The following is a 25,992-nucleotide window of genomic DNA, read 5'->3' on the forward strand; positions in this document are numbered from 1 at the left end:
TTTAACTAATTAAAGGTAACTCTTAGAAAATACTTAACATTAGCAACACCAAGCAAACGAGCACCTGGGCATCGACCAGAACAGTAGGAAAACAAGATTAACTGTTACTGACCATCATCACATTGGTAGAAAACTGAAAATAAATTAGATCTGTATTATCTGTAATGTTCCTATATTTCATTTGGACTGTTTGTTCCATGATACTAAGTTGCTTGCCGTTTGCAAATTATTTTTTTAGCTTACGTTACGAAACAACCAACTGTAGATCCACAAAAAAAGTAGCCAAGTTACAGCTAGCTGGCTAACGTTACCTCAGGTTATGGTTAGCTAGGCGCCCTTGCATCACTCTTGGCTAACTGAACGTGCTTTGTACTGTACATCATTTCTTGATGGCCAAATATACACTGTTTGTCATAATACCTAAGTTAGTTTCATAGATCGCATTAGCTGGTGAATCAATTTAGCAAGCTAGCCAACTGACATAGCCACTCAGATAGTATTTTGCTAGCAATAATGAAAGTTAGCCAAATAGCTGTAACTGAGCTACCCTGCATTGATCTGGCGTGGGTTGCTTTGTAACATTAGCTGATAAGTAATTTTCAGATTGAAAGCTGATGAATTTTCCAGCCAGATCAACCCTTAAGTCTGGGTGAATTAAATGACGTTAATCACTCGACAGCATTTTTCTACATTTGTTAGCTAACAATTCGTCCGTGTTAGCAAGCCAGGTAATCAAGACAGTTAAAATGACAAGATCACAAATTATTTCACGTCAGTGTTTTCTCTATCACGAGGATTTTTCTTTTTTTCTTTTTTTTAGCACTGGAATTATGAAATGGGGCATTGAGTTTGATCTAATCTTTTTTATCAGCCCACAAATGAGTCAAGAATTAGCTAGCTAGCACAGCCCACGGGCCCTCCACCTGAGTCCCCACCTCCAGGTCACCTCATCCCCAGAAGAAGAGCGGACAGCAGCTTGAACTCAGCGAATTTCTGACGTCATCAGTGACTTCGATAGCAGTGTCCTAGAACGTGCTCCAAACTCTGATTAGCTCAATGTCTCCCGTGACTGGCGGCAAGTTTTGTAGTTTGTTTACACATCGTGACCTCAACAAGATGGCCACATGGTCGCTCCTCCTGAACATGAGCAGCGACTCTAGAGTGTTTATACCCCCACAGCACCTCATATTCCCACTGTCACACCAGTCCTTACTCACCGTAAAGCACACACCTCCTCTAGGACGTTAGTTCTGATAGCCCGTTGGAAACTGATGTGACACAGAGGTCGTCCAGTTCTTTCCTTGATATTTACATTTGACTTGTACATTTGAAAACCACGAGCCAGTTGCAAAAAGCACCTTAAGTTTGCTCCTTAAGGTTGACACTTTAGACTTAAATCACCTTGCAAATGACTAACTTGAGAGATCTCGTTGCATAAAACCGCAGAGCAATAATTAATTGTAATGGGGCTTTGGAAAGTTGTGTGATCCAACTCCAAACTGTCACACTCATAAATTGACTTCTGCCAAAATTTAAAGTGCAAAATCAGTTGCTTATCAGAAAACGTGTCCGAGCGTGGAACACTCCTCTGAGGATGCCTTGAGTTTTCTCATTTATCTCCATAAATTCAACCACGTTGCAGGAGTCAGAGGTACTTTGTGTTTTTGTCCATACTTTGGTTACTAAGTGCAACAAGCAATTTCTTAAGTATGAGACCAAGATAAGAGAAAAACTTGAATCCTTAAGTAAACATTTGAAGGAAACCTTTTCTTTTTTTTTTTAAAGATATTTTTTGGGGCTTTTTAGCCTTTAATGTATAGGACAGACAAGCGTGAAAGGGGGAGAGAGAGAGAGAGAGTGACATGCAGCAAAGGGCCACAGGCTGGAGTCGAACCCGGGCCGCTGCGGCAACAGCCTTGTACATGGGGCGCCTGCTCTACCACTAAGCCACCAGCACCCATCTGAAGGAAACCTTAAGGGGAACTCTTGAGTAGGGATGTAGGCAATTAGACGTCTAAACGATTGAACATCCGCGCCTTCGCTAGTCGGCACCAGAAATATTAGTCCGTTAAACCTATTAGTGTTTTATTCATGTACAAGGCAGCTTAACTGTCATGCAGCCGCCTGCCACTAGTGGGTGCTACAGAGCTGTCAGACAGCAGTCGCCCTCCCCGCGGTAATGCTCAAGTAGACTGAAGTTTTAAAACAGCACGGTGGGAAATTGGAGAGATGTCCTCTCACAAAACCAGTGCGGTTTGGCAGCACTTTGATCTCGAAAATGAAAACAAGGTAGCATGTAGGATGTGCCAGAAAAAAAAGGCTTATAATCACTCGACTGCAGCAATGCGCAACCACATTCAACATGTGCATTTGGATGTTAACCTGCACGAAATGACGGCTGCTGCTACTAGCGGTGCTAGCCACACACAGCCCAAATTGGCATCATTCACCCAGAGACGCTGTGATCCCCCGACCGGACTTAGAAGGTAACGCAGCTGATCACGACTTTGACCTCACAAGATATGCTTCCACTTAACTTTGCTGAGCCTGAATGTTCATGTTCCCCATAATACGGCGCAAAGTGTCTTGTACTTCAGCTGCATTTAAAATCCAACATGGTTGTTGAAGATTGTGATTAACAGCAGAAGAGTTTACACACTGGTGACTTGATTTCCTCATCCTCATGAATGACTCACAGCCGCACGCCACCATCATCCAACACCAACCACAAAAAGCACCATCAACACTTTCATAATGGAGATACAGCACAGATTCAGCAGAACTGACAGAGAGGCGATTGGACATGTCCGTGCCTACATCATTACTTTTTAACTGGCTTCTGTAGTTCTCTGTACTGAGTCACATCGCCCTGGGTTAAAACTGATATTTCACTGATTAACTGGCAGATTGGGCGGCACGGTGGTGTGGTGGTTAGCACTCTCGCCTCACAGCAAGAGGGTTGCCGGTTCGATCCCGGGCGTGGGAGCCCTTCTGTGTGGAGTTTGCATGTTCTCCCCGTGTCAGCGTGGGTTCTCTCCGGGCACTCCGGCTTCCTCCCACAGTCCAAAGACATGCAGATTGGGGACTAGGTTAATTGGTAACTCTAAATTGTCCGTAGGTGTGAATGTGAGTGTGAATGGTTGTCTGTCTCTATGTGTCAGCCCTGCGATAGTCTGGCGACCTGTCCAGGGTGAACCCTGCCTCTCACCCGATGTCAAGAGGATGAAGCGGTTAGAAGATGACTGATGAATAACTGGCAGATTTGGAGACCCATGGTTTGTTATATGGTTAAATGGAAACTGACTTTCAGGGCATGCCCAAGTCCTCAGTGGTGCCATATGCAGACACAGTCTATGTGAGTTCATTCAGACATTTTATAAACAAGTCCCAGTCTGTGCAACTAAGACTAAAACCTCTGTCCAGACTGGAACTGAATGTCGTTCCAGCTTGTCTTTCTTCAAGACCACTTTGTGGGACAGAACAAAATATACTATGTTGTGATCCGACATCCTGAGTTGAGATCTAAGAGTGGATTTCTAAGAACTTTCCTGGTTTACAATTATTAAAATCACCCTTAACAAAGTTTGTTGCTTCCGGCATGCAGTGTTTTTCTCCCCTCCTATGGTGAAGGCAAAACCTGTCCCACTCTATCCTCCTCTGCCTCTGACTGGCTTACCCTGATATTCTTACCATGATGCTCTTACCCTAACCACTCTCATTCTTTGTGCCTAAACCTAAACAATGGGCTGTGAGTACTGGCCAATCAGAGAGAAAAGAATGGCGTGTCAATACTTTGCCATATTATAAAAAACTAGAAATATCACCTCACGGTTGTATGACTCCGCCCACCAGTCCACCCTGTGGTTGTATGACTCCGCCCACCAGTCCACCCTGTGGTTGTATGACTCCGCCCACCAGCCCACCCTGTGGTTGTATGACTCCGCCCACCAGTCCACCCTGTGGTTGTATGACTCCGCCCACCAGTCTAGTGTCTCTGACAGTCTCCATCCATGTCAGTGAAAACATGGATGCTTCACACACAGAAGATCTATACAATCAGCACAGTTTCAAGATTAGAGTCACCAATTCAGTATCTGACCAAATGTCTCCCCTTCTGTTCCTGAGATATGACGTTAAAACATGATGATGTCACAGTCAAGCTGACCTTTGACCTTTTGACCTTCATTATTTTATCCTGTTAGACAGTTGGGTCAAGTTTGATCAGAATTAGTGAATGAATTCTTCAGTTATGGCAAAAAACATGTTTTGTGAGGTCACACTGATCTTTGACCACCAAATTCTAATCAGTTTATTCTTCAGTCCAAGTGATGTTTGTGCCAAATTTTTATGAAATTCGTTTAATGCATCCTTAAGATATGGCATTCATAAGAATGAGACATAAGCAAGGTCACAAAGATCTTTGACCTATGACCACTAAAATCGAATCAGTTCATCGTTGAGTCCAAGTGGACGTTTGTGCCAAATTTTAAAAAATTCCTCCATGACATTCTTTAGATATTGTATTCACGGGAATGGGATAGACAGATGGACAGATGGACAACCCAGAAACATACAGCGATCAGCCAAAACATTAAAAGCAGTGGTGGGTGAAGTGATTAACATTGATCATCTTGTTACAATATAATGTTCTGCTGGAAAACCTTTGGTCCTGGCATTCATGTGGAGGCCACCTGACACGCTCCACCCACCCAAACACCGTTACAGATGAAGTAAACCCCTTATGGCAATGGCACATGTCAATGGCTGTTGCCCCCCAGCAGGACAATGCACCATGCCACAGCCCAAAACTGCTCAGGAATGACCCAAGGAACTAGACAAAGAGCTCAATGTGTTGACCTGGCCTCCAAATACCCCAGATCCCAATCTGATCGAACATCTGAGGGACGTGCTGTTACCTCAGAGGTACCCCCCATCCACGGTGGGTCCTCCTAGGACTGGACTTGGCTCTGACCTGTCAAGGCATGGACACAGGACCTCTGGAGGGTGTCCCTTGGTGTCTGGCACCAACGCATTGGCTTCAGATCTTTTGGGTCCTGTGGGTTGTGAGGTGGGGTACCAGCACGTCCCACAGATGCTTGATCAGATTGGGATTTGGGGACTCTGGAGGCCAGGTCAATGCCTTGACGTCTCTGTCATGTTCCTCGGGTCATTCCTGAGCAGTTTTTGTGGTGTGGCATGGTGCATTGTCCTGCTGGGGGGCAACAGCCATCGACAAGTCCCATTGCCATAAGGGGTTTACTTCGTCTGCAGTGGTGTTCGGGTGGGTGGAGCGCATCAGGTGGCCTCCACATGAATGCCAGGACCAGAGGTTTCCCAACAGAATATTTTACTGTAAAAAGGTGAACAATGTTAATCACTTCATCTGTGCTTTTAATGTTTTGGCTGATCGCTGTATGTTTCTGGGTTGTCCATCCGTCCATCTGTCCATCCCATTCCCGTGAATACAGTATCTCATGCCGTGGAGGTATTTAAAAACATTTGGCACAAACGTCCACTTGGTCTCAACGATGAACTGATTAGATTTTAGTGGTCAAGGTCAAAGGTCATTGTGACCTTGCATCTGTCTCATTCTTATGAATGCCATATCTTCAGGATGCATTAAAGGAATTTCCTAAAAATTTAGCACAAACTTCACTTGGACTGAAGAATAAACTGATTAGAATTTTGTGGTTGAAGGTCAAAGGTTACTGCTGAGTGTTGCTGCCACAAGGGGGGGGGGTACCTGGTCTGCACTGGTGTTTAGGTGGGTGGAGCATGTCAGGTGGCCTCCACATGAATGTCAGAACCCAAGGTTTCCCAACAGAACATTATATTGTAACAAGATGATCAGTGTTGTTCAAGTCACCTGTCAGTGGTTTTAATGTTTTGGCTGATCGGCGTAATGTCTCCGGTGTGATCACCAGCGCAGAGGCATAAAGACTTGCATTTGGCACCATCCCTTGAAGCCGCTTCAAGTTCAAGAGTTGATTCGTAAACATTAGCCAAGTCCAACAGGTTAGAAACCAAAGCACGCCGAACAACTGCTGCTGCACGTCGCCATTTTTACTGTGTGACATACTGAGGGTCAGTGATGGACTGTAACAAAGGACTGTCTTTGAACAGATTGCATCAAAAAGGGAACAAACTGATTTTAACTGGTTTTCAGGAAGGTTTTACACAGCCATCAATTTTTGTGTAATCCATTCAGCAGATATATTTCAGTCTGAAAGCAAAGTGCCATGTTAATATTTACACCTTGACGCTGAGCTCTGGACCTTCATCACACCATCAGAGTGATGAGATAAAAACAATGCAGTGATTTGTGTTTTGATGTGTTTGTCTCCCATTAAAAGGATTCTCCAAGCGTTTGTTCGTCTGCCAATGTTTTTAAAAGCACAACGTGTGATCCAAACCACCATTAAAATTATAACCACAAAATTTAAACTTGTTTTTCCTCTCAAAATGAATGTATTTATTGTCCGTGACTATCTTGGGTTTTTTGTAATGAAACAGAGCATTTTTATGTTCCTGAAAATATATTTCACTTCATAAATGTGGTCCTTGACGACGTTCTCTCTTCTGGCAACAACAATAACAACAATTCAGACTTTGTATCTGCGATGAAGTTACTCAGAGTTTGCATCTCCATCTCCAGCAGGTGTTTAACTCGTCCAGCAGCCGTTCACAGATACAACTGAGGCTGCAAGATAAAACCATGCTCACCGCTTGAAAACATCTGTATATTATATTTTACATCTATGTGAAATTATTAACATTAATCTGAGGTTTCTTTGTGGCTTTACCACCAAAATGAACCCAGTGCCTTGCTCAAAGGCAAATAAAGGAAACTGCAACGATAATAAGAGTCTGGTTCTGGTCAGTCAACGTTATCGCCTAAAAATGAGTCAAATTATCTGAAAATACAAATCATAAAAACACAGCACACGAGGAGGAGAGGAGGAGAGGAGGGGAGGAGGGGAGATGATGTCACCTACCGAGCAGGGAGGAGCCGAGGAGGATGAGAGTCAAAGTGGTTTCTGCTCATTTTAATGCTGCTGACACGTTTTTAAAGGCAGCGAAGATCCACCCCTGAAGACAGAGAGGGAGAGAGGGAGGTTTGATAGCATGTGTGTGTCAGAGGCTCATGGGAAATGTAGTTGTTGAATGTCACCAAGATAATCACTGTAAAATCTCAGTAGTTTTACATGTGAGAATAAAATACTGACACTGTACAAACCACACATATGTAGCATGCGTTTCATACCTATGACATCACTCAGATTACATGACTGTGAGCTGAGTTTCTCATCAGTGGGTGGAGGGGACGGTGGCACCTCTGTGAGACATCCATCACCAGCAGACAGCAGCTCTGTTCCACATCAACAAAAACTCTATTTTTTATCAACAGGTCACGACATGTCCAGCTGTGTTTGCAGTGACAAATGTGGGTATTTCTTAATGACAGGTTGTAACATAGCCAGCTGTGTTTGTGGCATCAAATGTGGATATTTTCTAACGAGACGACGGGACATTTCCCACCATAACTGTAGTGACAAAAGCAGGTATTTTTCAAAGACAGGTCATGACATTTCCAGCCATGTTTGTGGCAATAAAGTGAATATTTTTAACAAGACATTGAGACATTTCCAGCTGTGTTTTTTGCGATCCAAGCAGGTATGTTTTAATGATAGGTTGGGACATTGCTACTGTTGCCAAACGATAGGCTTTTGGCAACAAAAGTGGGTATTTTTTCACGGGACATTTGGACATTTCCAGCAGTGTTTGTTGAGATGCAAGCAGGTATGTTGTAATGATAGGTCATAGCATTGCTAGCTGTGTTTGCGGCAATAAAAGTGGGTAATTTTTGACAAGAGTTCATGACCTTGCTAGTTGTGTTTATAACAACAAATTTGGATATTTTTTGATGAAAGGTCTGGACATGTGCAGCCATGTTTGTAGGAACAGGGGACTTTTAGCCAAAACTTGATCTTTTCCTAACCAGTACCAAGTATTGTTTGTGCCTGAACATAACCACATGTTAACCACAGTGTTGTCACATCATGAAACTTAAATTTGAAACGTTAATTTGCAATATATCCGCAAGATATGAAAAGTATTTTGTACAATGCCAACAGCTATTCTGGTGATGAGGTTGCAGTCTAGCTCTACTAATTAGAACTTGCATGGATACACTAGAGAAAGTGTCAGGGGATGATCAGAGTCAGTAGGATTCATCTTCTGGGCACCACCAGTCTCTACAAAATAAATGGCAGCAGTTGTTGAGATATTTCAGTATGGACCAAAGAGTTGGACCGACCAGCTAACTGATCATCAACACCACCCCTCATGCCATCGTCTGCTGCTTCCAGCTTCTTAAATTTGAAAGATTAACCAAACCAAATCTGACGATGTCACCTCAGCTTCTTGTTTGGTTTCTGATATTTTTAAACTAAATGATTATTTGGTTGATTCAGTTCCAGATTCACAATAAGAATAATTGCTGGGTGCAGCCCTACAGACATGCATTTGGTGCCAATCATCACGTAGATGTTGAGATATTTTACAGGATAAATGAAAACTTTGACCTACAGGTGGTGCAGGGGGAGAGGTTTGAGGATCATTAATGTCTGCACAAATTTTAATTGTGATCCATTCATTAGTTTTTGAGATATTTCAGTGTGAACTGGATCAGCAGACCAATTCACTCTGAGACACATCGCCATTCACAGAGTCATGCTGCTGCATGTAGCAGGGCTGAAATGTTGCATTATGGTGTTATACAATTATTTCTGACCTTTCAGCAGAACAAACTCTACAAAGTCATGGCTGTTCACCATGTTAACTATCTCATAAAACCTCTTCAGCAGAATCAGCACGTGATCTGCTTCCTCTGAATGTTCATTTCTAGGAATTGCTTTGGGTTAAAACCATAAAACACAGTCATGATCTCACTGGTCGTGCTGAGCCCCAGTGGGCAAAACCAGGAAACCACAGAGTGTTCAGTGAACACATACATGAAATCAAAGACAGAGCAGAGATGCAGACTGCAGTTTGCTTTGCTGTTAGAATATATATGTGGTTATTATTAGAGAGACACAGACGTGTGAGGAGGGTTGTGAAACTGTCTCAACAGGTGTGTGAACCTGTAAAAGAATTTAAACTGAGATTTGTAAACGTGAACAAAAATCTCTAGTATACACTGACGTTAGTAAATGTGTACGACCTCCTGAAGCTGAACACCAGGCCTCACAGATCTGTTGCACCTGTACAAATGTGAGCCCACACACCTACAGGTACCACAGCAGCCGAGGACAGCTGTGCTTCTAATTATTTTTAATGCTGTCATCTCGTGATAACCATGTAACGAACCAGTTATCACCAGGAAATAAAAGGACTTCTGCTTAGATCAGTTGCTACAGTTGACAGACACCATCACTACATGCTGCCATGGCACTCCTGATCTCTGGTAAACATTATAAGCAGCCTAATAAGAGGGAAAAAAATTTTTTTACAATGAAATAAAACCAACTTTTGTTTTCTTGTGTTCCAAGTTGCAAAAATCATTTTATCGATAGGCAAGGCAAGGCAATTTTATTTATATAGCACCATTCATAGACAAGGCAATTCAATGTGCTTTACAAGAGAAATACGTTAAGATAAAACATTAAAGGAACAATAGATCATTAAAAACAAGCGCTAAAAGCAAGAAAAACAGTGCAGAAACTGCATTTAAAAAGCAAACATAAAGCAACAGCAGACAAATATAAAAACAATAGCTACAGATTATCCTAACAATAAGTTACATATCTAGTTCACTGGTAAGCTGCAGTAAATAGTAATGTTTTAAGCCCTGATTTAAATGAGCTGACAGTTTCAGCCGACCTCAGATATTCTGGAAGTTTGTTCCACAGGCGGGGAGCATAGAAACTAAAGGCTGCTTCACCTTGTTTGGTTTTGATCCTGGGAACACTGAGTAAACCTGTTCCAGATGATCTGAGGGGTCTGGATGCTTCATAATGTACAAGTATATCAGAGATGTATTTAGGCCCGAGACCATTTAGTGCTTTATAGACAAGTAACAAGATTTTAAAGTCTATCCTTTGACACACAGGAAGCCAGTGCAGTGACTTAAGCACTGGTGTGATGTGCTCCACTCTCTTGGTGTTGGTGAGGACTCTGGCAGCAGCGTTCTGGACGAGCTGCAGTTGTCTCATTGATTTTTTTACTCAGGCCTGTGAAGACACTGTTACAATAGTCCAGCCTGCTGAAAATGAAAGCATGAACAAGTTTTTCTATATCTTTAGACAGAAATTCTTTTATTCTTGCTATGTTTTTAAGGTGGTAGTAGGCTGATTTAGTCATTGTCTTAATGTGACTATTGAAATTTAGGTCTGAGTCCAGAACTACACCAAGATTTCTGGCTTGATTTGTAGGTTTTAGTGTCATGGCGTCAAGGTGAGCACTGACTATTGATCTTTGTTCTTTGGGGCCAAAAACAACTCTCTCAGTTTTGTCTGTTTAGTTGTAGAAAAGGGTTAGTGTTAGGGATAGTGTAATAATAAACGTGTGATTGTGCGATAACACCTTAAAAAATAATTTGAAGCATGGCGTTCTGTCTGTACTGCACAGTTATACAACGCTCCACACACATTTGTAAGTAATATTTATAAGAGAACAATAGTACCCCATAGTTCTGTCTAGCTCTACTGCACTGGTTCTCAACCTGAGGGTCACGACTCAGGTCAAGACACCCTCTTGACTTTAAAGGGTGTAATGCCCTCTATACACTGTGTGATTTTATCAGTCTTATCAGACCACTGCATGACACACTGTGAGACGTGGATCTAATAAACTTTGGTACGACGTCAAGTTTGATGTGTGCAGATTGTACGGTGGCCGTTTACTACTGAATCACAGGTTACGACGTACGTCAGTCTGCAATGTCATCAGCGTACGTCATCCATCTGCGCCACCATAGGTAGCTTGCTCACCTGGAAGTTGCAGTTCCTCCGCAGTTTCCTTCCATGCAGCGTCTTTTTCTGGCGGTCATGATAGCAGCTGGAGGAAACATCAGATCAACAAGGCTTCTGCTGCCACAGCTCCACCAAACTTTCCACACACTTCTTTTTGTTCCTTTTGCCTCCATAGCAAGCGATCATGTGTTTGGGTTTAGCGTCGGTGTCATGGTGACCATTGTGTCATTTCCTGCTGCATTTCTATTGGTTGATTAGTAGACGTAGGTCGTAGCAGCTGTCACACTGTGAGATAGTCATCCTAAATTTCTGACACTGTCAGAATTTTATCTCAGGTTATCTTTGGTCGCAAGACACTGACACGGCCGTCCTTGAACCTGTCTCACAGCGCGACGTAAGACCACCGCCTTAGAGCCACGACCAAAGATAGCACCATGTTTCTCCCACGATGGCCATCTTTCATCTGGGACAGCCCAGAATCACACAGTGTGTACCGGCTATAAAACAACTTAAACACTGTTGGCCATGAATTATTATTTAAGATAAAAAAAATTTGAAAGTCTCAGGTTAATATTCTCAGAGCCTTCACTCTCTGCTGCACAGCCTCGACCTGCATTAGAAAACTACAGTGTTAAAACAACCAGAGAGATAAGAGAACACTGAATTTGAAGAGTTTTGCATTCAGTGTTTGTAAAAATATAAGGAAAACTCATCGTGGAATATTCACAGTAAATAATCTGCTGCAAATTCACCCAAATCGCTCCTTTGACTCAAACTTCCTTTAGTTATTGTGCTCACTATGTGGGTTAATTGTACAGCTTTAATTATAAAATATTGTATTTGCCTTTACAATAAACTGTAATACTATATTACATACTCGTGACAATAAATAATAAACCCAGTGTCCCCATATGTGGCATTTTTCATGCAGTGGTCAACTTTGAGATTTTGGGCTAGTTTACTGGTTGAATATGTGTTCTTTCAAACTGCTATAAAGAAAAAAATTTAAATTATACATTTAGACATTTATTTTATTACATTTTGTCTACTTTGTGGCAGTAAGTTTCTCCTGAATTTACCAAACAGTTAGCATTGTGCAGTGTAGGCCAACATGTTTATTAGTTGGGCTACTACAGCTGTAGGCCTTATGTCATGTTATTAAATGATCAATTGAAATATACTCTATCATTATCACTAAGGGCCTGAACATTTATTCTGTTTGTGAGCAATTGTTTCCAATAGAAATGTATTAAATTCCCCTATGTAAATCTTTGAATGCCGTTTTCCCAAAATGAGTTTTTTGCCACACTCCAAGTGGAACGTCTCAGCCTCTGTGGCACCTATGTACACCAAACTTTCCAGTTACACACCTAGCTATATTCTGAAGATATTCACACAGGGATTTTTTAATAAATCATTCCTAGCCTGATTTATGTGACATTTTATTCCCAAAAATATGGCGAAAATCAACTTTTTAAGGCTATGGACAGTATGTTTTGATTTTATAGGTAATAAAAGTAGATATCCTTAAAACCCTCTGTATTTTTTTTCATCTTATATGTAAACAAAATGAAAAAAAGCATTTTGCAACTGGCTTTATCAGGTGTTCAGATTTATCTTCCTAATATATATGCAGATTAGCGCATATTCAATGAGATAATGCCTAATGTGCATAATTAAACATTAAAACTTTTAATACATTTTTTTTTCATGCTATTGGAAGTAATCAACTGAGGAAGTTTCATAATGATATCTATTATTTTACCCTATTCACCCGCAGTGTCTCACCTTAGAAACAAAAAAATACCTCCAGTTCAAAGACAGTGCTTGTTTTTATATATTGATCAGATCCTACTAATCACAAATATCTGGGAGAAATTTAAAATGCATAGAAAACATGAGCTGCAGCTCAGGAGATAAAGGAAAACGTTTGGAAACTGCAGCTCTACTGCAGCTCCTCCAAACGCATTCTTTTTGGTACTCTTGGCTTGCCGTAGTATTTATATCCGGTGTAGCCAATATGGCGTCGGGGTGTTAGCTAGCTAGCTGGATACTGACAATTTTTTACATTTATTGTCGGTTTAAATTGACATTGAAGGCATTTACAGGCGTTATTATATAAGGGACGTTTTTAGAATAACGTCAGCCCGTGTTAAAGTCAGTAAACTGTGAGTTTGTGATTTAAATAATGATGTTTTTTCACCGTGACGTTTCTCTGTCACAGTGCTAACACAGTTAGCTAGCCGTTAGCTCGCCCTGACAGGCTGCTTCAGTCGGTCGGTTACCGGGAGGATCTCTGCCCGGCATGACGGAGGTGGAGGAGCTGCGGCCCGTGCCCCGGGAGCGGGCCATCCTGGAGAGCTTCTTCACGCAGCTCGGGATGTTTTCTTTCGACCGGGCGAAGGACTACGTGGAGAAGGAGAAGGACAGCAGCAAGAGCGCCGGAGCCATCTGGGCCGCGCTGCTGGCCGCTCTGGCTCACCTGGCCGCCGCGGAGAAGGCGTATCACAACATGACATTCCTCGGACAGAAAATGGGTAACGACATATATGTTATATATTTCATAGGAGGAGGGAGACACATGAAGGGAGGCTGTGTCATTAGCAATAGTGTGTGTTTTAGCATCGGAAATATTCAGCTTCCTACATGTGAAGGCTGGTGGAAGGTTCAGCTAAAGCAGAACATGGAGAATCATTAGTGTCAGTGGTATTTATGTGAGCACATCGATTATTATTATTATGCTGGTTTATCAGTTATCCCTATATAACACTTACTGCTCTGAACCTACCAGGTTTTATTCTCAGTGCACTTTATTGCACTTTAAAGTCGTCCTGTTGATGACGAGTGTCCTGTTGGCTGCATGTTCTTTGCTCCACCTGGATTCATGAGAAACATGTCGTTCACTGTGTGCTGCTGTGCAGAGTGACAGTAACACACTGAACTGACACTCAGTGTGTTCATCTGTAATCTGTAAATATAACGCACTTTCCACAAATACAGAATAAAATGTGTAACCCCCCAAAAATATAAAACGAAGCTGCAAATACACAAATTACATTTAATCATTTATAAATAACTGAAAAACATTGATTGATGATTCTTTTTTTTAACATTTACAACTTAAAGATAGTTTTGAATCCAGTCTTAACTTGTGACTCTCAGTTGAACGCCTGCAGCAAAGACGTGAATAGAGACAGTACAGGTGCTGTGGTTGCACTGGGGCCTGTGGGGTTAGAGGGCCCGCTGCCTGTAGAGCAGCCACGTTTAGCTCACCACCTCAGAGATCAGTCGTGTTCAAAGAGGAACACACATTGAAATATAAATGCTGTCATACATACCCTCGAGAAGGTAAACTATCTCCGTCAGTGTTTCTCTTTTCTTTAGTGATCTAGTCAGTAGAAACAAAATCATATGTTTATTTTACACAATCTGTTTTAAAATTTGTGTTTATTGTTTAAAAATATATTTTTTATTTGGTATCTTTTTTGAGGTACTGATTTGCAGTGATGATCAAGTATGTTGATGTTGTCCAGTGTCAAGTCTGTATTTGATCATATGACGATACAATAAAATATACAGGAGCTGTTTAAAGGTAAAATCTGGCACTGGGCCCGTCCTCACTGCTGTAAGCCATCGGCCTGCATTTAAGCACACAGAGTCTTCTTTTATTTGCAGCTCTGTTTTATATTTGCGATTTGTTCTTAGTTTGCAGATCTTTTTTTTGTATTTGTGGAAGCTGTTATATATTTCTACGGAAGCGTATTGCATTCACTTGACAAATAAAAAAAATCTGTTTTATTGAGTAATTTTTTATTTTTCTGTTTTTCGTGGTATTTTTTAAGTAAGTTACAACAGACACTTTCATTCCTTTCTTCTGTGGTTGTTCAGACGAAAGCCCGTTCAGATCTGCTGGACACTGCAGTGTTTCTCCAGAATCAGTTGGACACAAGCGGGTCATGTTTGCTTCCATTACATCGAGCTCTCAAGAAAGGAATGAGAGCGTCTGTTGTTCTGTTGCTCTCTTAACTCAGATAAAACAGATTTTTTAAATTTGTCAAATGAATGCAATACACTTCTGTATATTTACAGATTACACATGTCATGCACACACATATTTTCGATGATGTTGAGACAAATCTTTCCTCAGAGAGATGGAAGAATTATTCAGATTTGTTTTTTTAACTTCAGTTAAAGTAGGAATACAAGAGTGCAGGAAAACTCTTAAAAATAACAGTCCTGCATTCAAAGTTCAGATATTGGCATCAAGATTAACTGAAAGTAGTAAAAGTAAAAGTACTCATAATGCAGAATGGCCTGTTTCAGGATATTATATCAAGTTCTAATGATGTTGGATTATAAGTGATGCATAAATGTGTTGATCAGGTTAATGTTGCAGCTCATTTTAAGGACTTTACTTACTGCTGGGTAGATTCATCTGTAATATTACATCATCATTTATTAGTTGAGTTATATGTAGTATTAATCCTCTGAATCTTCACAATTTTAGTTGTCAAATGAATGTAATGGAGTACAAGTACCTTAATGTTTCCTTTAGTGTAGTGCTTGAGTAAATGTACTGAGTTAATTCCAATTCTGTAAGAGGCAGCACTTCCTGGTAAACCATCTGTTAATAAGGCTCGACAAATTCTGGCTAGAAGATAAAATACATATTTAAAGAAATAAATCATTTTGTAAACAAGATTCATTTTCTTTTGTCCCAAAGACAAAACTTGAGACAAGCTGAAAGTCTCTGTGTGCTTCAAACGACTGTACTGTTCAGTACACCAGAAAAACACTTAGTATGTCCCATTACACAGGATCTCAATTACATTATGCCAGAAGTACCAGGATGTTCTACACCGACACCGTACAATAAATTAAAAAATTAGGAAGAAACAATGAAACCATAAAAATGACACAATATGACTTAAAAACAGATTAAAATTAAAATTGGACTTGGACAGTGCAGTTGAGATCATATGGAGAAAGCAAGCTGGTATTTAGCGGTGTGTACGCCAGCATGCTTTACTGACCTTTAAGACCCACAATCCTCTGCACAGCAGACAATACATCACACAGACTGAGACGCAGTCAGAAGCCATAACAATGGATGACAGCCTATTCAAGTAACAGATGATGAGTCAAACAGTAATAACAGGAATATGAACTGTTTAAATGAACAAAATAATCATAACCAGCAATCAGAAGAACGTAGCTATGATAACAACAGTGATGGAGAAATGCAGACGTATTTTACTTTACTGAATGTAACATGTTAGAAGCTACAGTTGAGCTGGAAAGATAAAATAATCTGATGTAATCCATCAGAGAAAAAGACCAGGTCACCCTCACTGATGATGTAACAACCTCATGTTTACTGTGTAAATAATAAAAGTTGAACCCTGAGAGATTCTTGTTACCTTGACCTGAACATGTGTGAGATGGACAGCTTCATATCTCCAACACCAGATGGCGCTGCAGCACATGACCACAGGAGGAAGTCGACCATCTTCTCCAGTCAGACTGAGTTCTTCTTCTCTCCTCTCTCTGCAGGCGGCCAGTCCTTCTTCAGCCGTAAGGACTCCATCAGAAACATCTACACCTCCCTGTACAACGAGCTCAGGAAGGTAGTGACCATGGGGCGTCACAGCCAGCCGGGCTCCGCCTCCTACCTGGAGGACCTGCTTTCGCACCTGTCGGAGCAGCTCTGCCACTTCACGCAGGCCCGCATGGAGATGGCCGACCTGTACGAGAAGATGCACTCGCTGGGCAGCCAGAAGAGCATCAACTCAGACGAGCTGGTCACCACGCTGGAGGCCGTCCTGCATAAATACAGCTCCAAGTGTGTATCTGAGTGTAACACAGTTACTCATGTACTGTACTGTGGTGCAGTGCTGGGGTACTTGTACTCTACTGGAGTATTTCTGCTACTTTATACTTACAATCCCTCCATCTCAGAGGGAAATATTATGTAAAATCTGATGTTTAAATGCACAAAGTCATTTTATTCCTGCATTGAGTTCCTTAAAGGTATAGTGCAGCCAAAAATGTAAATTCAGCCATTATCTACTCACCCATATGCCGAGGGAGGCTCAGGTGAAGTTTTAGAGTCCTCACATCACTTGCAGAGGACAACTTTTTATGTCGGGGCTTCAGGACACGTGGATCACTACGGACGAGCAGTATGGAGATATTTTGTGGTTTCAATGATGTGTTTTTGGACGTTTGAATCTGGGGCGCCGTCAGCCTCCATTAGGTGGAGTTGTGTTGCTACCTCCTCTCCCCTTGGATCTCTGCAAGTGATGTGAGGACTCTAAAACTTCACCTGAGCCTCCCTCGGCATATGGCTGAGTAGATAATGGCTGAATTTTCATTTTTGGGTGCACTATCCCTTTAAGAACTCAATCAATGAATAAAATTACTTAAAAAGCAGATTTTGTGCATTACACATCAGATTTTACATAATACTTCCCTCTGAGATGGAGGGGAGTGGATGTATAAGGTGGCAGAAATACTCAAGTACAGTACAAGTATCGCGGTGCTGCACCAAAGAACTCTCAACTGTCCAAAAATCAAGTGTTTTCAGTTCAAGTTTGAGGTTGTTCCTACTTTATGCTGTTCTAGTGCAGCAGCTCAGCTACAGGGTATTTATACATGTTTAATTAAATTAAAACCAAAAACAGCCGTACTGAAACAACAGTTGAGGTTTTAGGACTCAGTTATTTAGTAACACACCTTTACAGAGGCGGAGAAACAGCCTGAACGCGTCCTCCACCACAGATCTCTGCTGTGACCTGATTACAAACAAACAGAGAGAAATGAGTGCGATCAGAGTCAAACTTTAAAGAAGAGAGTGACACATTGAGGCTGGAGGAGGAAAACTTTCTGCTTAATCCAGCAAACGCAGAATTCCACCTTTCCCCCTGAGACGTGTCAGCAGAACCGTGTCCTGCCGCCGTAACAGGAACACAAGCTGCATGACTGAGCTGTTGACTGAGCTGCAGCAGGACGCAGCGTGACACGCCACACATCACTGATGTGACCGAGCAATGAGGGGTGAAGGTGATGTGCTCGTCAGCAGACCTGCAGAAATATGTGGAGCCCAAATATAGACTGTGTGTGTGTGTGTGTGTGTGAGAGAACTTAAATGTAAATGTATTCTCAGCAGGACAAAGTGACGGCTGTTTTCAGGTCGTTAAAATCAGGTCAGCTTCTGTTTGTGCATTTATTGTCTCGTGTTCTCACTAACCTCGTGTTCCTCGCCGCTCCAGGTTCCACCACCCGATCCTGGGCCGGGTGGAGGAGGGCTTCCAGACGGAGGTGGACGTGGTGACCCAGTTACTGCGCTGCCAGGCCCAGGTGTCCGAGTGGCATTTCCTTCCCGCTCTGCTCAGCCTGCACGGCGCCAACTCCAAGCTCATTGCCTGGGGTCAGCTGTTCCAGCGGCAGAAAGAAACCCGCAAGCATCTGTTCGGAGGTCAGTCCCAGAAGGCCGTGCAGCCGCCGCATCTGTATGTGTGGCTGCAGCGCTTCCAGGCAATGCTCCTCGCAAAGTTCAGCTTCTACTTCCACGAAGCCCTGAGCCGGCAGACAGCGCCAGCTGACATGAGAGCGCTGACCGCGCGCACCACGCCGGACTACCACGGCAAGATCTGCTCCTTCATCCGCAAACACGACGCCAGCAACGTGTCGCTGGTGTTCGACAACCGCGGCTCAGAGAGCTTCCAGGGCCACGGCTACCACCACCCGCACTCGTACCGAGAAGCACCAAAGGGCGTGGAGCAGTTCCCCGCCGTGGTGTCCCTGCCGTCAGGAGAGCGGCCACTCACGCACTGGCCGAACGTCATCATGATGATGGGAGACCGCGCCGCCGAGCTCAACACTCTGGACAAGGTGGTGCACTTCTACGACGATAAAGTGCAGAGCACCTACTACCTGACGCGCCCCGAACCGCACTTCACTCTGGTGGTCATCTTTGACGGCAGGAAGTCGGAGAAGGATCTGCACATTGCCGCCTTCCTGCAGGAGATCTGCGGCTCGCTGAGGAACTCGAAACCGTTCAGCACCCTGAAACCCGGCTCGAAGGGCTGAGACACGACGAACTGACGATCAACCTGCGAACATTTCAAATTCATAAGATGCTTAAACTTCCTGTGGACCAACGTCTGGATGGTTTAACGTCGTTCACGTTGAATCTCATTTTACCAAAAATGTTTCAGACCAAAGAGACGCAGCGACACCTCGTGTGTCACTGACCCAACACGCAGTACGCTGGAAGTGCTTCAAACCTTCGTTTATTTAAAGATTTTAATTATTTTGCATCAAGTTCTGTTTTATTAATATTTTTATGAACAGCTCATATTTACTGTTCTTGATACAATTTAAATAAAGCTTTGACATGATTGAACATCTCGTTGAAGAACTGACTGACGTCAGTGATGAAAATGATTTGTTAGTTTCAGCCCTGATGATGTCATAACGTCCTGACGATGTCATAAAATTTGCTCCAACCTGATTAAACATGTAATAAAACCTAATGATGTAATAAAACGAGCCGACTGATTGATTGGTAGGAACTTTAATTTAATGCACCTTTACACAGACATCTGTCGTTAATTAAAGTTCTACATGAAGCCTCCAGGTCACGTTTTGATATAATAAAGTAGTGTCAGATGTTTTCAGTTACACAAAGTTACGTTTCCTAAAAAAATACACTGTTTTAACATTATTACATCGTGAGTTAAAAAAAGAGATTCTCCTTAAAGGTTTTTCATTACTGCTGAAAATGTTCCTTTAATATCAGTCAGGACATTTTATGTTATTGTTGTTTTCTTTTACATTTTTAATCAGGTGTTAACATTTTCAGGAAGTTATGACTGGATTCTACAAGCTCTAAATGTCAGGAGAGACTGGGCGTTTTGTTACAGCTGTGACACAGAGCTGAGCAGATTGTCTACATATGGTTCTCAACATGGAGGTGGCTCAGCCGGTGGCTAGTAGCTAACAGTGCTAACTCAATGGGCAATGAGAAGCAAAGTTGTGTTTCCTAGGATAGCGAAGGAATGACCCGCCCTCCTGTCCGTCTGGATGGCTAACACTTGTTGCCCTCGTTGGTGGGGTGGGTAGTTTTAGTTTTAGGTACGAGGAGTGGGATTGGTGTCGACACAGAGCTTATGCCGCAGCCTGACGTGCACCTGCCCAGAAATGTAACTCCACAGTGTCACAGTGACGCAGACCTCCTGTCTGTCTCTGTAAGCTGAAACCATTTCCCTCAGTGGAAACAAAGCTTTGATTTACTTTAATTTCACAGATAAGAAACAATAAATTGTGAAGACAATAAAGCCTCCACACACTGTGTGTGATTTATCCTGGCTGAAATATGAGCAGAGCAAATCTCTGCTAGCTGCTAGGCTAATGTATACAATGTAAAATGCCATAGGCTTGTGCTAATAACGTTAGCATGTATTTGTGGGGAAAATGTGTCCAGATAAAGACAAGTGTTTGTCTGTGAATGCTGCGAGTTATAGTGAAGCTGATTTGTGTTTGAAACTGTCTCTATTAAGCCATGTTTAATGTGTGTTTAATGTGTTTTAAATCAACTAAACTTTACAGCACTTAACAGAAACCTTCACCACCCACTAGTGTTTTGGAGGTGTAACTGCAGAGTGACACAGACACCACAGCACAAGTATAAATGCTCACAACAGTGTAGGCCAGGTGCGTATGTTACAGCGTAGAGCTGACGCACAAGTATAAGTCCACCTTTAGGGTAAAGCCCTGCACATACTCATCAAGAACAGAGAAATTTCTTCTTTTTCTCAAGGTGCCAAGAACAAGAACAAAGTTCTTTCTGGCCAGGACATTTCATACTTCACGAGAAACTCAAGTGCAGAATTCCTGCACCACGCCCACTTCAATTTCTGACCAATCACACAATAGTTCTCAGACACCACACAAGGAAAAAAGTTCTGTCCAGATGATGTGTTGAGAACAAGCTGCAAGAACTCCCAGACCACGGCTGCAAGAATAAAATGACATCATTCTTTTCTTGCAGCCCTGTGAGTATGTAAAAGCCTTAAAGGGATAGTGCAGCCAAAAATGAAAATCCAGCCATTATCTACTCACCCATATGCCGAGGGAGGCTCAGGTGAAGTTTTAGAGTCCTCACATCACTTGCAGAGATCCAAGGGGAGAGGAGGTAGCAACACAACTCCACCTAATGGAGGCTGACGGCGCCCCAGATTCAAACGTCCAAAACACATCATTGAAACCACAAAATATCTCCATACTGCTCGTCCGTAGTGATCCACGTGAGCGCAGTGCCCAGAGAGGCAGTCAGAGCTACAGGCTACAATGAGGCTAAAAACAGAGTTCAAATGAGGTTTTTCCAAACAACTTTTTATGTCGGGGCTTCAGGACACTTGGATCACTACGGATGAGCAGTATGGAGATATTTTGTGGTTTCAATGATGTGTTTTTGGACGTTTGAATCTGGGGCGCCGTCAGCCTCCATTAGGTGGAGTTGTGTTGCTACCTCCTCTCCCCTTGGATCTCTGCAAGTGATGTGAGGACTCTAAAACTTCACCTGAGCCTCCCTCGGCATATGGGTGAGTAGATAATGGCTGAATGTTCATTTTTGGCTGCACTATCCCTTTAAGTCAATACATTTACATGACATCAGAGAAAACTGATTTATTGGTGGCAGCTCTGAAGGCAAAAGGGGTCCTGGCAAGGTGTACCTAATAAAGTGGACGCTCTGTTGAGCACGTAAAGAAGTCTCAGATGTTAAACCTGTGAAAGATGTGTTCAATGTCTTCAGTGTTTCATAAGAGCACTCACGGAGAGTTATTATTCTGCAGAGGCAGAACGTCAGGTTTTATTTCAGAGGAAGAAACTTCTGCTGACATTTGTGACATTTAAAGAACGATGTGACAGAAAGAGTGTCAGACGCCGCTGAGTTACAGAACACACCTGGAGGTTTATTGAGTGTTCAAACAAAACATTTAGCCACATTTCATTTAAAGAAAAGTTCTGATCGATGTAACGACTCGATGCTAATTTATTCCGATTTATTTATAATATAAATACAACACGTTGATACAATCCATTTGGCTATATGAGCTCATCTTTAGGAAGCTCAGTTTTTCAAATACAGCAACACTAACAGACAAAAACCATTTTCCGTTATTATGAAACACATTCAAAGAAACCTCCCTTTGAGTTAAAATGCACCAACATGTTATGATGCTACATGCCAAGTACACGATCCTATACATCAAAGTGCAATGTCACAATGGGTTAATGCTAGAATTCATAATTCAGTAAATCTACTAAACACTTTATGATTATTTCATTCAGAGTGCTGCTGCTCTTCGTTCAGGACATGCGTGAGTGGACTCCCCAAAAAAGACACGGATTAAAAAAAAAGGCACTTTCACATACACACACACACACAGATGTGCATCCATAGCCCATCTCAGCACCACACACACACACACACACACACACACACACACATCAGTTACCAGCCCAGTTGGAGGCCACATTCAGTGTGCTGTTCAAGTGTTTCTTTTTTTGTTTGTTTTTTTGGGCGTTTACACACAAAGCCCCACCCTGTTAGCTTATTGTGAATTTAAGGTTAACTAGTGACTTCAGTGACTTCACAAGCAGGTAAACCATTATCCTCGCGCACACACACACACACACACACACACACACACACACACACAGGAAGTGGCATGCTTTTTGCTCTCGTTTTCCCAACTTGCACTTGCGTGTTCTGGCACTCAGGGCAGGCATGAATATTCTATCATCTATCACTATTCTAGTACCTCTGCACTTACAAGGGAGCAGAACAAGGGCAGGCAAGCAGAACACACACACTCGTCTTCACACACACCAACAAGAACAAAATCATACACCCTCCCCTCCCCCGCCCATCCCAGAAAAAAGTTCTGTCCAAGCTCCTCCGCCACTCAACCATCACACCCTGTTTGAAGCTCTGCCCCTCCCCCACCCTCCGAAAACACAAGAAGGCTGTTAAAAAGTTTTGTGAGTCGCCGCAGCAGCTCGCTGAACATTCAATAGATGGCTGAACAGTCGTTAAATACTGGAAACATTCATTAGATAGCTGGACGTTGGTTAGATAACGTGAGTTTGGTGTCACTGACGACCTCAGGAGGCGTTTTTCGTGGTTTGAGGTGAAAGTGAGCTTAGCAGCTGAACCGAGTGGAAAAATAAAAAAATAAATTATAAGTCGCACAGACGTGGTCGTTGCCGTCACTCTGCCGGGTCCTCTTCCTTCTGACAGACGCAGCAGCCCATCCATCGGGACAGTTTCTACCAACACAGCGGCCTTGTTGGTGACGGGCTCCTCAGCTAGCCTATCGTCATGACAGCACAGCCAACATTCACGTATTCACTGAAACTACATTTTTACTGGAGCTGCACTACACTCGCCACGTCTCCCCGACTACCGCCGACTCATATACAGGACAGGACGCTCCGCTTCGTTCCTGTGTCTCTTCTTCTTCTTCTGCACTTCTTTTAGCTAACCTCTGATAAATGCTTCGATACATGGAGAAAGGAAACTCCTACACACCAAGAGAGAGTACACACCAACCTGACAACACAGAAATATCATGGCATATCATATCATAGGTCATGTCATATATTATAGTTTATTACTACAGTAAAACCCTTTTCTCTGTCCTACCCTTTCTACCCTCATGTTGATTATAAACACTAAGCAGTACCCTGATCTCCTCTTCTGGCCCAGTTTTGGCCCGGGTAGGCCTGATTTGGCCTTCTTCGGCCTGTTTTGGCTCACATGGTGCAGGATTTGTCCAGCGGTGGGGGCAGAGGCGGGGTGCTGCTCTTCGGCGGGACCATCGGTTTGGGCCTCAGGGCCGGGGGCCGCAGCGGAGCCCCCATGCGAGCAGCTGCCACGGGCTTGAAGGAGCCCAGGGTGTCGGGGGAGGGGTTGGATGGTCGGGGAGGTCCGGGCGGAGGTCCGGGGAGCGGGCTGATGGGGCTCAGGGGGCTGAGGGGGCTCGGGGTGCCGGGGGTGCCGGGAGTCCCGGGGGTGCCTGGGGTCCCCGGTGTGCCCGGGGTGCTGGGGGTGCTGTGGGGGCTGGGAGACTCGGAGGAGCAGGTGGTGACGGGGCCGTTCTTCACCTGCTCCAGAGTGTCCAGCACCACGTCGGGAGCCGGCCGGCAGCCCTGCCGCTCCAGCTGCCTCAGCTCCCCCAGAGCCACCGTCACCGTCTCCTCGATGTCCTGCAGGAGGACAGAGGACCGTTAAAGAGTCCACGAAGACAGACAAGGACACACCTCACAACTTTACACCTGTAATTACTGATTTCTGTGACCTGTAGGGGGCAGCACAAACAAGCTGTGGACATTTACACGACCTGATGTGTTGAACTTTTTATCAAACAGCTGCTTATTTTCACGTCCTGCAGTTACAGAGAGACACGACCAGGAGTCTTTAGTGACTGTGAACATGTAACATGTTAGTCCGACTTCAACCGGACTTTTAAAATACACGTAAACATGTTAGTCCGACTTCAACCAGACTTTTAAAATACACGTAAATATGTCAGTGCGACTTAAGCCGGACTTTTATAACAGACGTAAACATGTTAGTGCGACTTCAACCGGACTTTCAAAATACACGTAAACATGTTAGTGCGACTTCAACCGGACTTTTAAAATACACGTAAACATGTTAGTGCGACTTCAACCGGACTTTCAAAATACACTTAAACATGTTAGTGCGACTTAAGCCGGACTTTTAAAACACACATAAACATCTTAGTGCGACTTCATCCGGACTTTTAAAATACACGTAAACATGTTAGTGCAACTTAAACCAGACTTTCAAAATACACGTAAACATGTTAGTGCGACTTCAACCGGACTTTTAAAATACACGTAAACATGTTAGTGCGACTTAAACCGGACTTTTAAAATACACGTAAATATGTTAGTGCGACTTAAACCGGACTTTTATAACAGACGTAAACATGTTAGTGTGACTTCAACCGGACTTTTAAAATACACGTAAACATGTTAGTGCGACTTAAACCAGACTTTCAAAATACACGTAAACATGTCAGTGTGAGTGAAATGGTCCTGCAGTGAATGTGTCACAGTGGGACTAACACACCCAGATCATGTGACTCCTGCATGTATACAGTCAATCAGACCCAAACTGGCCGAGGCGCTCTGAGCATGCTCCACAGTTTCCGCCCCGGGCTTTGACCCGGAAGTCCAATAGCATTAAATGTGTAAGAGAAGAAGAAGCCGGTAACAACATGGAGAAATCTACATCCAGAGCCGTGACTTTTTGGACGGACCAAATGTACAGAGCTGTAAAGTTGTCCACCATGGTAGCAGTTAGCTGCTAGCTAACCGTAGCTAACTTGTTTGTCCATTGTTTGGTCTGTGACGTAATAGGTCAACAGGAAAAAGGTCCAATACTAACAAGCTGAAAGGGGACATATCTCCACCTATCGTAGAGGAGTCGCACATACTTGGCTCAATAAATGGATTCCCCTCCCGTGCTTGTATACTGGGACAAGGACAGTAGGCCAGTTAGATGTCCTCGTCCTGCTGGGACTGGAGCTCCTGTAGCTAATTGGTGTGATAATCATGGAGGGACTGGATATTAAACGATGCAGTGAGGGCAGTGACAGTGAGCCTGAACAGTAAAGTTGTGGTCACACGGATAAACAATGAGCTGAAACTCACTATAAACTCCTTAAAGCTGCAGATTCATCGGCTACACACAGCTTCACACTGTTATTGTAACAATATAGAATAGAAACTACACAGCAAAGGCAGAACTGTGTCTCTGGTTTACACGGACACATTCAAACACATGAATACTGACTGCAGCAGTTTTAAAGAGGAGCTCATGAGCTCAGTGAGCAGACACACACCACAGACTGTAAACTGAACATTTACATGAGAACATTTAACAGCTGCAGAATCTCTGATGATTCTCTACGAGCGA

At 43.1% G+C, this 25,992-nt stretch overlaps 2 protein-coding genes across 2 annotated transcripts in view; one reads left to right on the forward strand and one right to left on the reverse strand.

The window, feature by feature from the left end:
* The first annotated feature begins 12,990 nt into the window (after positions 1-12,990).
* Positions 12,991-19,523, forward strand: kics2 (KICSTOR subunit 2). The gene is made up of 3 exons (XM_049567469.1): positions 12,991-13,510; positions 16,527-16,815; positions 18,245-19,523. The coding sequence occupies exons 1-3, from the start codon at positions 13,279-13,281 to the stop codon at positions 19,062-19,064; spliced, it is 1,341 nt and encodes a 446-aa protein (XP_049423426.1). The 5' UTR covers positions 12,991-13,278; the 3' UTR covers positions 19,065-19,523.
* A 2,432-nt stretch (positions 19,524-21,955) lies between these two features.
* Positions 21,956-25,992, reverse strand: part of srgap1b (SLIT-ROBO Rho GTPase activating protein 1b) — a 47,174-nt gene continuing 43,137 nt past the window's right edge. The window contains exon 23 of the mRNA XM_049567452.1: positions 21,956-24,251. Coding sequence (XP_049423409.1) covers positions 23,799-24,251 — 453 coding nt within the window. The 3' untranslated portion in view covers positions 21,956-23,798. The remainder of the gene's footprint in view (positions 24,252-25,992) is intronic.

Source organism: Epinephelus fuscoguttatus, linkage group LG22 (genome assembly GCF_011397635.1).
Source record: "Epinephelus fuscoguttatus linkage group LG22, E.fuscoguttatus.final_Chr_v1".
NCBI lineage: Eukaryota > Metazoa > Chordata > Actinopteri > Perciformes > Serranidae > Epinephelus > Epinephelus fuscoguttatus.